This window comes from Lissotriton vulgaris, chromosome 1_1, assembly GCF_964263255.1.
Source record: "Lissotriton vulgaris chromosome 1_1, aLisVul1.2, whole genome shotgun sequence".
Lineage (NCBI taxonomy): Eukaryota > Metazoa > Chordata > Amphibia > Caudata > Salamandridae > Lissotriton > Lissotriton vulgaris.
The window spans coordinates 274030630-274045939 of NC_141685.1; the positions used below are offsets into that span (position 1 = coordinate 274030630).

At 47.2% G+C, this 15310-nt stretch overlaps 1 protein-coding gene across 1 annotated transcript in view; it reads left to right on the forward strand.

The window, feature by feature from the left end:
* The window catches only part of UROD (uroporphyrinogen decarboxylase), a 121899-nt gene extending 107103 nt beyond the window's left edge, over window positions 1-14796 (forward strand). The window contains exons 8-10 of the mRNA XM_086952300.1: window positions 6630-6730; window positions 12700-12766; window positions 14476-14796. Of these exons, the coding sequence (XP_086808426.1) occupies window positions 6630-6730; window positions 12700-12766; window positions 14476-14640 (333 nt within the window). The 3' untranslated portion in view covers window positions 14641-14796. The remainder of the gene's footprint in view (window positions 1-6629; window positions 6731-12699; window positions 12767-14475) is intronic.
* The last annotated feature ends 514 nt before the right edge of the window (window positions 14797-15310 follow it).

Consider the following 15310-nt stretch of genomic DNA (forward strand, 5'->3'; position numbering starts at 1 on the left):
CTCTAATGTCGTCCGCAGCCTTGATCAGAGCAGTTTCTGTTCCATGAAACTTGCGAAACCCAAATTGAGTTTCATCAAGAAGGTGGTGTTCCTCGATAAAAGCTGCTAGTTGGATGTTCATAGCCTTTTCCACCACCTTGGCCAGAAAAGGAAGGTTGGCGATAGGTCTGTAATTTTTTAGCTCTGTTTTATCTAGGCCAGGTTTTTTCAAAAGGGGCTTCAGGAGGGTTTTTTTTAACGGGCTAGGATAGATTCCAGTACTGAACATGAGGTTACAGATTTGTGTAATAGCTGGAATCAAAGAATCCATGATTGGGATCAAGGTTTTCAAGGGACATGGATCCAATGCTGACCCCGATTTAATAGAGCTTATGATATCTCTAACTTGGGTCTCTGAAATTTCCACAAACTGTGAGTGTGTTACTAAGGGGGGCCGTATGTATATCTTTGGTGCTGTAAGTAGCAGTGGAGGTGAATGCTGAATAAATATCATTCACTTTTGTGAAGAAGAATAATGCTAATGAGTCACAAAAGATTTGTGAGGTCGGGGATTAAGGTCAGGAGCATTTCCTGCCAACTGCTTAGTTATATCATAAAGCCTTTTATTGGAGTTTTTTGCACTCTCTATTTGTTTGCAGAAATACTTTTTTTTTGCCTCCGCAATCCTATATTTGTACTGGGCTAGCAACTCCTTGTAGATTTTTTTACTTTCCTCATCATAGTTTTTTCTCCAGTGCCTTTCTCTGTTTCTACAGAGTTGTTTATGTTTTCTTAATTCCTCAGAAAACCAAGGTGCTGAAGGGGAATTCCTGTTCCTAGATATGAGTTTCATCGGTACTAGTTTAGTAATGGCTTGGCCCAGCCAATCTTGGTATTGCTTAATTGCCATATCTGGATCATTGGACAGGGTTGGTTTAGTGCTGTCCAGTGAAATCTTAAGGTTAGGAATGTTAATGTCTTTCCAGACCTTGAATGGTTCACGTCTGAGGTGGGGTGTTCTTGAAATGGGTGCCTCATTAGTTGTAATGGTACCTAAGACCATGTGATGATCAGTCCAGGTCAGTGGGAGAACACCAGTAATTTGGAGATCTTCCAGACTAGTGAAAATACCATCCAGTGTATGCCCTGCATCATGTGTGGGTTGATTCACCAGTTGTGAGAGCCCCAAGACCTCCATCTCAGACAGAAGAGATAGAGTGTCTTTATCATCGCTTCTGTCTAGATGGAAATTAAAGTCTCCCAGCACTGTTATGGACCTCTCAATTGCCAGTGATTCCAAAATAGTGCCGACTTCCGTGAGAAATCCAGAACGTGCTCCTGGCCGTCTATACAGTAACATACCCTTAAAATTGTATGTGGAGGATAGATAAATATCAAACTGTAGCGCTTCACAAGTTGCTGTGGGTATTGGTAAAGTCCGGATATTATATGTATCTCGGGCGATTATGGCTATCCCACCTCCTCTTTTGCCCTGTCTATCATGTCTATGGGCTCTGTATCCGTTTGGGACGGCTATCACGAGATCTGGATCTGACGACTTGTCCATCCAGGTTTCAGTCAGAAACATTATATCAATATTCCTGTGTCGGAGTATGTCAGCTATTTCTTGCCTGTGCTTTGCCAGTGAGCGGACATTAGTGAGTGCTATTATGGTTTTTTGTTTAGAATGTCTCTGATTATTGCCTTCCGCTAGATTTATTAAGGGTATGGTTGCCTGGCAATGCTTACATTCGAGAGAGGTAATATCTGTAACAGACTCCAATTTATATTTGGTACATCTATCTGTAGGCGGCGGTCGTAAATCGGTCAGCATTAGGGATGAATGAGGTGGGTTATAATGAGGGATCCAGGGGTTGTGGCCCTAGGCCCGGTTCCGGCGCAGACGAGCTTGCCTTTGGCGCGCCGGCGCGCCCGCTGCGCGGACGGAAGGCCATCATCTATTTGTACTGTGAGGAGGAGGGTGGGAGGCGTCCTGCAACTGGACCGCCAACCCTTTCTCCCTGCAAGATGGCGCCTTTATTCCGCGTCGTCAGCCCCTAATTGGCTGCGCCGGGATGAATGGGGGCGTGTGGAGCGAGCCTCGGTGCAACGCAATTCTTGCAATCGAGTAATCCTTTCAAGTGGTAAATTAAAAATGACAAGTAAAATATGTACAGTTTTTTAAATTATTTACCAGAAATTAGAGATAGGCTTGTAGAACCCCCGGCTTCCGCCTCAGGGGAGAAAGGAGCAAAGTGCAGAGTTCAGTAAGCACCACTCCTTAAATATCAGGGAGGGTGGGAGGCATCCTGCAACTGGACCACCAACCTTTTCTCCCTGCAAGATGGCGCCTTTACCCCGCGTCGTCAGCCCCTAATCGGCTGCGCCGGGATGAATGGGGGCGTGTGGAGCGAGCCTCGGTGCAATGCAATTCTTGCAATCGAGTAATCTTTCAAGTGGTAAATTAAAAATGACACTAGTAAAATGTGTACAGTTTTTTAAATTATTTACCAGAAATTAGAGATGGGCTTGTAGAACCCCCGGCTTCCGCCTCAGGGGAGAAATGAGCAAAGTGCAGAGTTCAGTAAGCACCACTCCTTAAATATCAGGGAGGGCGGGAGGCGTCCTGCAACTGGACCGCCAACCCTTTCTCCCTGCAAGATGGCGCCTTTACCCCGCGTCGTCAGCCCCTAATCGGCTGCGCCGGGATGAATGGGGGCGTGTGGAGCGAGCCTCGGTGCAACGCAATTCTTGCAATCGAGTAATCCTTCAAGTGGTAAATTAAAAATGACACGAGTAAAATGTGTACAGTTTTTTAAATTATTTACCAGAAATTAGAGATGGGCTTGTAGAACCCCCGGCTTCCGCCTCAGGGGAGAAATGAGCAAAGTGCAGAGTTCAGTAAGCACCACTCCTTAAATATCAGGGAGGGCGGGAGGCGTCCTGCAACTGGACCGCCAACCCTTTCTCCCTGCAAGATGGCGCCTTTACCCCGCGTCGTCAGCCCCTAATCGGCTGCGCCGGGATGAATGGGGGCGTGTGGAGCGAGCCTCGGTGCAACGCAATTCTTGCAATCGAGTAATCCTTCAAGTGGTAAATTAAAAATGACACGAGTAAAATATGTACAGTTTTTAAAATTATTTACCAGAAATTAGAGATAGGCTTGTAGAACCCCCGGCTTCCGCCTCAGGGGAGAAATGATTAAAATAATGCCCTCGTAGCTGCATTTCTTCCCAATCCACTTTCAATCCTCTGTCCCTCATTATTTACGATTTAACTGAATAAAAAAGTGTTGGTTTTTTTTTCTCCGAAAAGCCTCCCAAATCCACCCTTCGGTTGCTGATACCTCATGGAAAAATGTTCACAGACCTTGCTCTTGCTGTCAGACCCGCCCAAAGAGCATCCCCAATTCTCTTCTTAAAAACTCTCCACCTCCAAGAACTACTCTGTTTTCTTTTATTATCTTTCGTCACTAGAGGGGTGCGGGGGATGCGGACCGAACTGAGTGACGCCATCCTCATGGGGTGACACCGTGAGACTCTGCAATATGACACCACATATGTGCACATGTGAACTCATGCTGGGCATGTATGCGAAGACGCGCATGGGGAAAAGTGCACCTCGTGGTGAGATGACGGAACAACCATGAAGGTTTAAATGCAACAAGCCGCTTTAGAGAATAGAGATCACTCATTGAAACGCGGCCACCCACCAAGCGCTCTTAAAGGGCATAAACGCGAAGACACGTGTCCAGCAACGCGCACTCGGAAACAACGGATGAAACAACCATAAAAATCATTGTAGTGCAGCATGACGCTTTAGAACATAACCGAAGCTAAAAGAAACGCGGCCATATGCTAAACGTTCACTGACCGGCAACAAAAATAGTTTGGCCCTCCACGGGTTTCCGGTTGTCTGAACGGGCCTTAGTAACGCCCCCTATATAACCCCTGCTGTAATTCGGCAAAAGCTCTATACAAAGTTCCTCGTCTATGTTGCGAGGGCCAGGGCAAAAGTTGAGCCATTAACGTGGCAATTTTGTAATGGTAATTAACAAGAGAAGTAAACGCATATAAACCTAAATTGTTGTTTATTGAAAACGAGCTCCTCCTAAGTGCTTACGATGTTAAGGAAACCATAACGAGATGGTTGTTATGTGTATTGATAAAAACAATACAACTGCATATTTTCGTCAGAGAAGTGCAGCAGCCATGATGAAATGGCCAAACCGGGTGAGTCAAAAAATACCATGTATCATAGGTCACAATCACACCTCCAGATCAGAAAGGGTTGCGGTGATTCCAGGGCCAGCTTTAGTGCTCATGGTGCCACAATCTTTTTTTGGTGCCCCCAATGACGGACTTCCTTCGCAGATTCTCTCACTACTACCCTCCAACAGTGCCCCTCATCATCTCTCCCTAGTCGTGAGGGGGTGACACCATGAGGGATGTATGACGTTACAACGCATACCTTTACAACGCAACATCCATTACAACGCATTCCATTAAAACGCATGCCATTACAACAATTTTTTTTAAACTACTTTACAACGCATTCCATTACAACGCATACTACCTTTACAACACATACCTTTACAACGCATAACATTACATTGCATGTAAGGTAAGTATTGGATAGTGTAGGGGTAAAAATTACTATTCTAACTACAGGTGGGTGCAACAGTAGGGTAAGTGTTGGATAGTGTAGGGGTAGAAATTACTATTCTAACTCCAGGGGGTGCAACAGTAGGGTAAGTGTTGGATATTGTAGGGGTAAACATTACTATTCTAACTCCAGGGGGTGCAATAGTAGGGTATGTGTTGGATAGTGTAGGGGTAAAAATTACTATTCTAACTCCAGGGGGTGCAACAGTAGGGTAAGTGTTGGATAGTGTAAGGGTACTATGCGTTGTAATGGTATGCGTTGTAATGACATGCGTTGTAGTGGTATGCGTTGTAGTGTCATGCGTTGTAATGGTTGCGTTGCAATGGCATGCGTTGTAATGGATGTTGCGTTGTAAAAGTTGCGTTGTAAAGGTTGTTTCCCCACCACGAGTCACCGCACTGGGTGACACCAACCCTAGTGACGCCACTGTCTTTTATGAACCATACCATGATTGGCCTTTTTCCAACGTTTTAGTTTTATTTTCTACATAATGTCTGCTTTAATATTTTAGCACCTAGGGCCAAAAGCCGGATCTGTGTTATGTAAACTTTACTTATCCTGATGAAATCCTCTGATGAGCACTTTTTTCATTCATGGGGAGAAGACCAAATGATTTGATTGTCCCAAGTTTCATCAAAACACCATACAAGGAGGGAAGTTATGTTACCAGCTCTTTGTTACAAGAAATCATAATTTTTGCCCAGCTGTCTGGCGATTGTGTTAGTAAAAGGTAGGAGAGTGACGAAACTGCCTTCAAGCGTAGGTATGAGCGAAAGCATAAACCCTTAAAACCACATTGTGTAATGTGCCTTCAGTGCAGGCTCTACCTACTAAATAGAAGTTAACATGTTTCAGCTGTGCAGGACATGTTCTGAAAGACCCACCTTCAGCAGGCTGACTTTTTAGGAGATATGTACAATGGTGCAAATCACTGCTGTTTTATATCAAAGAAATTCAGCCACCAGTTCCGTTTCAGCCCCCCTGCCCCATCCTTCCATCAGCTTCAGCTTGGCACCAGGAGTAGCAGCACTCTGCCAACAGTAGCCCCAGAAGGCTGTCTTTACTGGGGACCCTTCCCTTTTGGGGACATTTCAGGTTTTGGTTGACTTTTATTGTTTAAGAACATCATAATGACTAACCAGGCCTTGCTACCCGAGTTGTTTTGAAGTCCCCAATTCACCCTTTACAGTTAAGTTTAGAGCATCATGAACTTGATACATTGTCTTTATTGATATCTGCACTTTGGCTAGATGTCCTTTTGTGAAAGATTGATAGGTCCACCTACAACAGGTTTACATCAGTTTGTACTGTAACAGAGGTGCTAGAAGCTGTGGTGACCTTTGGACATTATTTCCGATGCTCTACATTTCCTTCCAGTGTATACATTCCTACTAGTTTTCTAAAGTACAGCTCTGATCACCCACATCCCGGACCCACGATACAAACCTCTCTCCCATCTCCACTGTGCTACCTCGAAGACACGAATGGATAAACTAAGTCTTGGCTGACGGTAATCTGTGCAACAGCACATAAGGCCTTGCAGCGCTAGTGATGTGTGCCAACACCCGGAGGACGTTGCCCATTGGCTTCTCTGTGAACTGATGAAAAGGCCCCATTCTCGCACCTCCTCCCTCGCTTGTATGACTGGTTTTCAGTGGCAGATCTTGAGCACCACAGTCACTTCTTGGTCCTTGTGGAAGGTGCTGTTCTCTGTCCTGTTGCAGGGTTCTTAGTACTCACCACTGTACTTTAGGGGGGGGGGGTGGCATTGGTTAGTTCAAGCCCCCCCTGTCCTCACATTTTATATGATTGGCCACTGAATGGTAATGAATTTTCTGACACGAGTAAGCTGTCAACCGGACTTGAGCCCAGGTCACTCCTTATTTAAAATCTTCTAGATAGACCTGAATAATATTATAGCTCTAAAAGTGTACTATGTGTCAGGGGTATCCTTGGGGGTACTCACATTTTTTTTTTCGTTACAGATTGTCTTTGCCAAGGATGCACACTACGCCCTGGAAGATCTCTCGCAGTCAGGCTATGAAGTGGTGGGACTGGACTGGACTATCTGTCCGAAGGAGGCTAGGTAAGGAGATCTTTAGGCGACGAGGTGGGATTGCTGTAGACTAGGAATTTTAATCCTGACTTCCGCTCTAGTCACTCGGTATAGCTTTTATTCAGCCCTGTGCCACCATACAGTTTCCTACTGTGGCAAAATCTTGCAAACAAATTTTTTTTTAAAGTGTTATGAGATAGAGAATAGAACATCCTTAAATTTTTCTCTAAATTACAGCACGTTTGGGTCAAGTGGGAGGGAGAGACCATGGCAGAGAAGGTCCAACCCCCACCATCCCCTCCCCTCCCCCGAGCTCTCCTTTTGTTATTACCAACGAGCATCTAGGTGGCAGATGCAACGGAGTCTTTGTGGATGGTGAAGTACCAATATCTGGACTAGAAGATGGGCTTGAGCCATAAGTTGCATTATGGCCCCATGTGAGCGACCTTCAGTCATGATCCAACAGCGGTCGTGGCAACTGAAATATTAGTGTGTATCAGCACTTTTCCTCACCTGATGCTTCCCCCTCAGATATAAAGTCTGGTGATCTGTTAGTCTGGATCCAATTATGGCCAACGTTTTGACCCTTTAAATTTGGGGACCCTGCAACCATGACTTTTAGATCCTCACATAATTCATTTGATTGTAGGGTTCCTCATCTATACAAAAGGAGAAGTCAACAGTGTAAAATAGGTGTTCAAAAGGGTGGAAGAGCAGAGTCCTGGGACTCGCCACATCTGCTTTGACCAACGTCTGCTGTAAAAGAAGCGAAAGGTACCTGCGGCCTACCGTTAAAAAGGGGTGAAAGCATTTAAGGTGAACCTGACCAACCTCCTGTAAGAAGGCATCTTGTGGCTGGCTGCCTGGAAATAATTTGAAAGTTCATAAGTAAAGACACTGCACCATTGACACCCACTATTGCACCATCCATTAATGAGGGTGAAAGCCAGATTGCACATCGAGGCAGTTGGAGATTGCAATGTGATGCACAGGTGAGTAGCTACAGAGCAATGCAAGAGAGGTGAGATAGGCTGCAAACTGGAAGGCGTCAAATATAGGCTCAAAAACATAGACTGGTAAAATAATGAACACACCCAAATGCACACATTATCCACCTCTCCTCTTCACAGTCAGCAGCAGTCCATGCTTCTCTTACAGCAGTGTCAGCGACAGTCCATGCTCCCCGTACAGCAGAGTCAGCGGCGGTCCATGCTCCTGTTACAGCACAGTCAATGGCGGTCCCTGCGCCTCTCCTGCAGCAGAGTCGGGCCCGGTCCCTGCGCCTCTCCTGCAGCAGAGTCGGGCCCGGTCCCTGCGCCTCTCCTGCAGCAGAGTCGGGCCCGGTCCCTGCGCCTCTCCTGCAGCAGAGTCGGGCCCGGTCCCTGCGCCTCTCCTGCAGCAGAGTCGGGCCCGGTCCCTGCGCCTCTCCTGCAGCAGAGTCGGGCCCGGTCCCTGCGCCTCTCCTGCAGCAGAGTCGGGCCCGGTCCCTGCGCCTCTCCTGCAGCAGAGTCGGGCCCGGTCCCTGCGCCTCTCCTGCAGCAGAGTCGGGCCCGGTCCCTGCGCCTCTCCTGCAGCAGAGTCGGGCCCGGTCCCTGCGCCTCTCCTGCAGCAGAGTCGGGCCCGGTCCCTGCGCCTCTCCTGCAGCAGAGTCGGGCCCGGTCCCTGCGCCTCTCCTGCAGCAGAGTCGGGCCCGGTCCCTGTGCCTCTCCTGCAGCAGAGTCGGGCCCGGTCCCTGCGCCTCTCCTGCAGCAGAGTCGGGCCCGGTCCCTGCGCCTCTCCTGCAGCAGAGTCGGGCCCGGTCCCTGCGCCTCTCCTGCAGCAGAGTCGGGCCCGGTCCCTGCGCCTCTCCTGCAGCAGAGTCGGGCCCGGTCCCTGCGCCTCTCCTGCAGCAGTAGCAGTCAGCGGCAGTCTGTGCTTCTCTTGCAGCAGTAGTCTTGCAGCAGTGGCAGTCAGCGGCAGTCTGTGCTTCTCTTGCAGCAGTAGTCTTGCAGCAGCGGCAGTTTGTGCTTCTCTTGCAGCAGTAGTCTTGCAGCAGCGGCAGTTTGTGCTTCTCTTGCAGCAGTAGTCTTGCAGCAGCGGCAGTCTGTGCTTCTCTTGCAGCAGTAGTCTTGCAGCAGCGGCAGTCAGCGCTTCTCTTGCAGCAGTAGTCTTGCAGCAGCGGCAGTCAGCGGCAGTCTGTGCTTCTCTTGCAGCAGTAGTCTTGCAGCGGCGGCAGTCAGCGGCAGTCTGTGCTTCTCTTGCAGCAGTGGCAGTCAGCGGCAGTCTGTGCTTCTTTTGCAGCAGTGGCAGTCTGTGCTTCTCTTGCAGCAGCGGCAGTCTGTGCTTCTCTTGCAGCAGCGGCAGTCTGTGCTTCTCTTGCGGCAGTCTGTGCTTCTCTTGCAGCAGCGGCAGTCTGTGCTTCTCTTGCAGCAGTAGTCTTGCAGCAGTGGCAGTCAGCGGCAGTCTGTGCTTCTCTTGCAGCAGTGGCAGTCAGCGGCAGTCTGTGCTTCTCTTGCAGCAGTGGCAGTCAGCGGCAGTCCAGGCTTCTATTTAAGCACAAGAAATGTGCCAACTCTTGACTCATAGTTGGCCCTAGCCGAAGCCACTCTTACAGCACAGTCAGCAATTGTCCAGCACGCCTTTACAAAGATAGAACCTGTGGAGGCCGTAGCAAAACAAGCTTTCGTCACATACAACTTTCAGTACAGACTTTTTCATGCTAGTGCACTGTACAAATATCGTACAAGTGCCACCCTCAAACACACTCTTGTCTGTAGCCTTGCGCTGAGTGTTTTGTGGTTTGCCGTTGCACTACGGCTTGGGACCTGCTACATCTCTACCACCTCTTTGTTTTCAGGATATGGTCCAGTGCTTAATTTGAGCTGGGGTTGCAGGTGTGGACCACAACAACTCCTTTTTCGGGGACAGGCACTTATCCTTCCTCATCAGACTTGGACCCAGAGTGAGAGAGCGGGAAAAACACACAAATTGGTAGGAACTGGGAAGAGAAAGACAGAAAAAACTTTCTTATTCTCTTGCAAATTAGGCACTGATAAGCCCTCTCATTTTTGGGTGAGGCTGGGCTTGTGGTGTGTTCATATGCTTTCTTGGGTAGTACGGCCTAGGTAGCACCCAAGCTGTGGCTGCATTTCCTAAGTGTGTGACCTTTACTTCTCTCTCTCTCTTTCTCTCTCTCTTTCTCTTCTCTTCCCCCCACCACCACCACCACAGTCATCCTTATATCAGAGATGTGGCGGCTTCACCTTATGTATGAAGAAACATTAGATGTAATGTTACAAATTGCTGAACAGTGGTTGTGAGGACCTTGCCTGGTACAAACTGGTGTAGCTTTAACGTGCTAACACGTGCAAGCACTTCATGCACAGATGCTATTCTCTACTAAAAACTTGCTAACTGTTGACAGTCTTGGGTAGCAGTGGTAATTTTTTGACTTGTGTAACCCCCACTGAAACGAAGGGAAGCCGGGAACCCTGGTCTAAGCAATTTCTATTATTTGAACAACATAACAATAATATAGAAACAAAGACATAAATATTTTATTTAATTCATGAACCAAAAAATACAAAAACCAACATTTTTATTTGAAATGTATAGCTTTTCCAAATGTTGCTTTATTTCTAAAAGACAAAGTGAATGCTAGATTTAACCATATCAATTGTCTCTTTTGCTCCCAATCCATGTTTTCTTTTTTCGCTGCGTACTAGTGCTTCAATTGAGGACAAGGGTCAACAATGCACTTCTCCCGTAAATGAAACTAAAAATACCAAATTAATGTTTAGTCTCCAATTACAAATCACTTCACATTTACTTAGAGATTTAATTTTAAAATGTGTTTTTTATCTGCATATTCGCCCATGCACCTCCCATGGAACACCTCCGAGCCGTATGGGTAATGCAGCACAAGCAGCTGCGCTGTCACATTTTCTTTACAAAGCCAAGCAAATCGGGCCGTGCAGGGCGTTGTAAAGTCAGAATAAGCATTTGCGTCACCTTGCATCGCCTTGCATGATGCAAGGGCGACACAAAGGCTTAGTAAATCTGCCCCATACTTTCCAAGTCGCTGTTTAAGCAAAAACCCATAACCTCTCTGCAAGATCTTATATCGTGCTTCCAGAACAGAGGTGGAGGAACTGCTTCCTTGATTACAAAGATCTGGTACAAAGTAGCATAAAATGTTGGTGTCTGTCAGCTTCCTTTCTTTCAGTATATCAAGAATATAAAATGCAAATACTGTAACCAGCCAAGCTGTTGCAATAGGTATATATTTAGGCAGGCGAATGAAGCCTTATGGCATCGTGAGCACATGCGTTGCCCTTCCTGCCGGGCTCTCGTCTCTGCCCACACTGCTGCATGCTGGTTCCCTGATTAAAGTTACAGGAAAGACTCTGTGATTGTAATATTTCTGGACAGCACAGCCGGCTTCAAGCTGTCAGCGTATTTTTGTGCATCTGTTAGTCGTGGAGGTTGGCAGCGAGTTGTTGTCGCTGGTCTGTGTTCAGCTCAGTGCTTCGTGCTGGGATTGAGAGTGGGTTCAGGAAGCAGACCACAGGGGGTCCTATGTGTGAATCCTCATGCCAGTGTTTCATTATTATAAGGTTGATAAAATGGGTTTCTTTGAGAAGAACTAAACCTTAATCAGTATGTGTTACTTAAAAAGGAATGGGTAGTGTGATTACGCATGCTCTAACAGGACTCTTGCTCCTATCGATTTGATTTAGGTGCAAGGTATGAAAGAGTAAGATCAACCCTGCCCGTCTCTAAGGAAGTTGTCAAGGGACAGATACATTGTGTTCCTTTGCTTCTGCTGCTCCAAGACAGGCACTCTGATTGTGCAGAGAGCTGCATTACTAGGTCTGTCCTGGTAAGTGCACCAGAGAATTTAGTGACGCCAGCCTGGAGTACCTGCCAGAAGCAGAATGAGGCGGGTTCGCACTCTGTTCCAGAAGGGTTGGATGGGAATGTCGTATTTTGTTTGGTGATAGTGGGCGATTAGAGTAAAACCAGGTGAGACGCTGAGGGAAGTCAGTACAAGGGAGACTGAATTAGAGATTCAAATGTACTGATGGAGAAGACGGACACCGGACATTTCCAGAGCTGCTGCAGATCCTGGAGAAGAGCTCTCTCAGTGGGAGAGGCCATTGGGTGGGTGGGAGCCGGGGCCTTTGATAACCCGAGCCAGCTGACCTCTGTGTTGCCACTCCCGGAGAGACAGTGATCTGTTGTAGTGGCCTTCTGTGAGCTCTTTGGGGGTCTAAGTCTTCAGATGTTGATTCTGCTTCATCCGCACTGCCTCGTAGCCAGGAATAATAATCATCTGGTATTTGTAAAGCGCAAACTACTCACCCCTAAGGGTCGCAAGGTGCTGTGGGCCATTGTGGAGATTAAGGGAGTTATTCCCCAGAGTCACATGGTGCTGAGCTGCGGCCGGCACCAGGGATCCAACCAAGAGCCCTGCGGTCCGGAGTCTGGTCACTGCACCACACCTCTCACTTAATGGATGGCCTAGGATAGAAATGGGTTCTAGGGAGCATTTGGTTACTGGGTTGGGATTGAGTGGGTCTCTGAAACTCTAGTGAGGCCAAAATAGGTTAAAACTGATCTGGGGTTGACGGAGCTCCAGTTCAGAGGGTACATGGCTTGGCATTTTGAGCCGGACTGTTATTGGCGCAGGCGGAAGGCTGATTGGCATATGAGAGCGTCTCGTCTGAGGTAGCGTTGTGGGCACAAAAAAAGGAATGACTGGACTGTGGCACAGTATAATTACCCTACCAGTGGCTAAAATGGATTCAAGTATTCCACCCATCACATTTTTAGTTTTTCTCTGTTCTGAAAGTAACAGCAGTGAGAATATTCACACTTTGTACCTGTAAATAGCTATTTTTCCAGTGGTCTGCTTGCAAACTAGGGTCTCACCGTCTTTGTCAGACAAGGCCATAGACCATAGGAAGACAGTTTTCTGCCCCTTCTACCACACCCAAGAACTTACGTTTGTATTTCAGGGAGCGCACTGGGAATCGCGTGACGCTACAAGGCAACATGGATCCATGTGCACTCTATGCACCTAAGGTGAGATCAATGAATTTTAACATGGAAGTTTTTAACAATACTATAACAAAACTGTGTGTAATGTTCTTTTTAGAATCTAGTTGTTCCACTGCTCATCCATAAGAAAATGATATAGCTGTTGTACAGAAATATATTGTTACAGTTGAGATGTGAGTCACAATACCACTGTCCGAGCCTGATGACAGTGTGAAAAGAAGGGGACTGAGCTTACGACTGCTTTTTAAACAAGCATTGGCAAAGCCAGTTGGTCTGGGTTTGATGTGGTAACACAAATAAACTAACAGAGCAAGACGCATGAGGTGAAGTAGACAGAGGGTGTTAGTTGTAAAGTAGTAATAGGCGTGGCCAAGATGGCGACCGAGTAAGTCGCTCAGCTTTTTGATCCTGCTGACATCTTTCGATTCTCCCTGGACGCGCTCTCCAGCACCTGAAGTTGAAGCCAGAGACCCCGGGGACTGCAGACTGTTGGCTGGCTGCTATCTGGAGGGCCTGGTGGGGGCACTGGGTGGACCGCAGCAGGCCCTATCAGAAAAGACAAGAGTATCAGCGCAGCAGATGAAACCCTGATCCTGAAACCACAGCACAGCAAGTGAAGTTGTTGCGTTGCAAGATTTTGATAGAGCAGAACTGTACCATATTTATTTATTTATTTATTATGAGTCTTATATAGCGCATGGTTACCCTTGGGCATCCCAGCGCTTGTCAAGGTATCCGACAACTCGTTGCAAGGCCAAATCCAACATCTTAAGACGGGATTTGGCCTTGCAACGGGTTGTCGGATTTACAAAGTTATGATGTATTTGTGCTCTCTCCTAGTTCTTGCACACTTGTGGCTGCCTAGCGCCAACTCGGGCCCCTTGTGTCATATCGCTAGGGTGCCTGCATTGTGGTCAGCATACCTTCCTTCACAAAAACTATCCTCTGAGGCTATTTTGCTGTACTTCATCTAAAGAGGAAAAAGCGAGGAGGAATAAAGATGTAAGGCTTAACAGATGCAAAGCCAAATCAGGATTTGCCTGACTGTAAATCTCAAAATCGTTTTTTGTTTGGGACTGTGCAAAAAAAAAGTCATGCAACCCCACTGCAACATTTTATTAAATCTGGGACTAGACACCCACTTCTGGGTTAGATGACCGTAAGACCTTCCCCACCCTTACCTCTTCCTTTGAGTGGCCATTATTCCTGTTTCCCACAGGCTCCTACAAGCCCCTTTTCAATGGCATCCAATTCAGGTGAAGGGTGGACAGGTTAAGTGCGTCTTCCTTGGGCTTGGCAGGGCCAAGGTCTAGAACCGTTGCTCCCAAGTCCTCCTGCAGCCTGCCTCCCTATCCTTCATTTCACCTATCAATCATACTAGATGCATCCCTTGTGTGTTGGATAGTAAAATCCCACCCCAGCTCTCTATGTCCGGTTTAAGTCCTGTTTGTGACGCAAACCCAGTGCAGTGTTTTAGTAAATGTGGAGCATAATCTCTATGCAGAAGACTGCCGCAAGCGACACCTGCCAATATCACCCAAGAGGCCAAGCAATTGGTGAATACCTCACTATATAGAGGGCTCATTCATCATAACACTTCGTGATAGACTCTCTGGACCCAAAACATCCTTTTGTCAGCTGGAGTAGCACTGAAGTGTCTCTACTTCCATGAGCGGTTCGTTGTGTGTTTCTTTTAGCCGTGCCTCTCACTTTTTGTAATATTTCCATTGCAGGAGAAGATTGGAGAGATTGTGAAGCAGATGATCGAGGGCTTCGGCACACAGCGCTACATTGCAAACCTTGGTCACGGGCTGTACCCTGACATGGACCCAGAGCACGTGGGGGCATTTGTCGAAGCTGTCCACAAACATTCCAAAAATCTCAGTCCAAGCAGCTGATCCGCCCCCACTGGGAAAGCACGGAGGTATCTGGCTGCTAAGATGGGGATGGCTTGATAGGAGGCACAGCCCCACACTGACAAGACCCTGTAACCTGGAAATTACTTGATCATGCTGTGCTAAAAATAAAGGGTCTAATTTGTTTTTGATTTTCAAGTGGTATGTTTTATTATTAGCAGGGTGATGTGGAATAGGGGCTGTTTTGTACCACAACATAGTTTCTGATGTGTGCCATTCTGTTTCTTTTCCTCTTTCAAGTCCTAAGGCATGCCTTAGAAGGAAAAAGTTCTGAGGATTTGCTGTTTACCTTGTTCTAGGTCTGCATGTTGGTTATTTTCAGGGATGAATGCACAGTTCTGACAAAAGAGGATGCCACCACCAACGATGGGTTAACGAAGAGGAAGTGTGACCTTGTTTTCCTCGTGGCCCATCCGGCTAAATCTCATTGTATTTCATCTAGACATCACAGGTGAAGACACTGGAGAGCTAGTTACTTGTTAATGGCTATGCACATTGGACTCAAACCGGGTCCTGAAAACTGCACCATGTAAATATCCAGTATTTGTAAAGCGCGAACAATTACCTGAGGGTGTCAAGGCGCTGAGGGCCATCAGGAAGATTAAGCAAGCTATTGCTCAGAGTTACATGGTGCTGGGCTGAACTGGTGCCG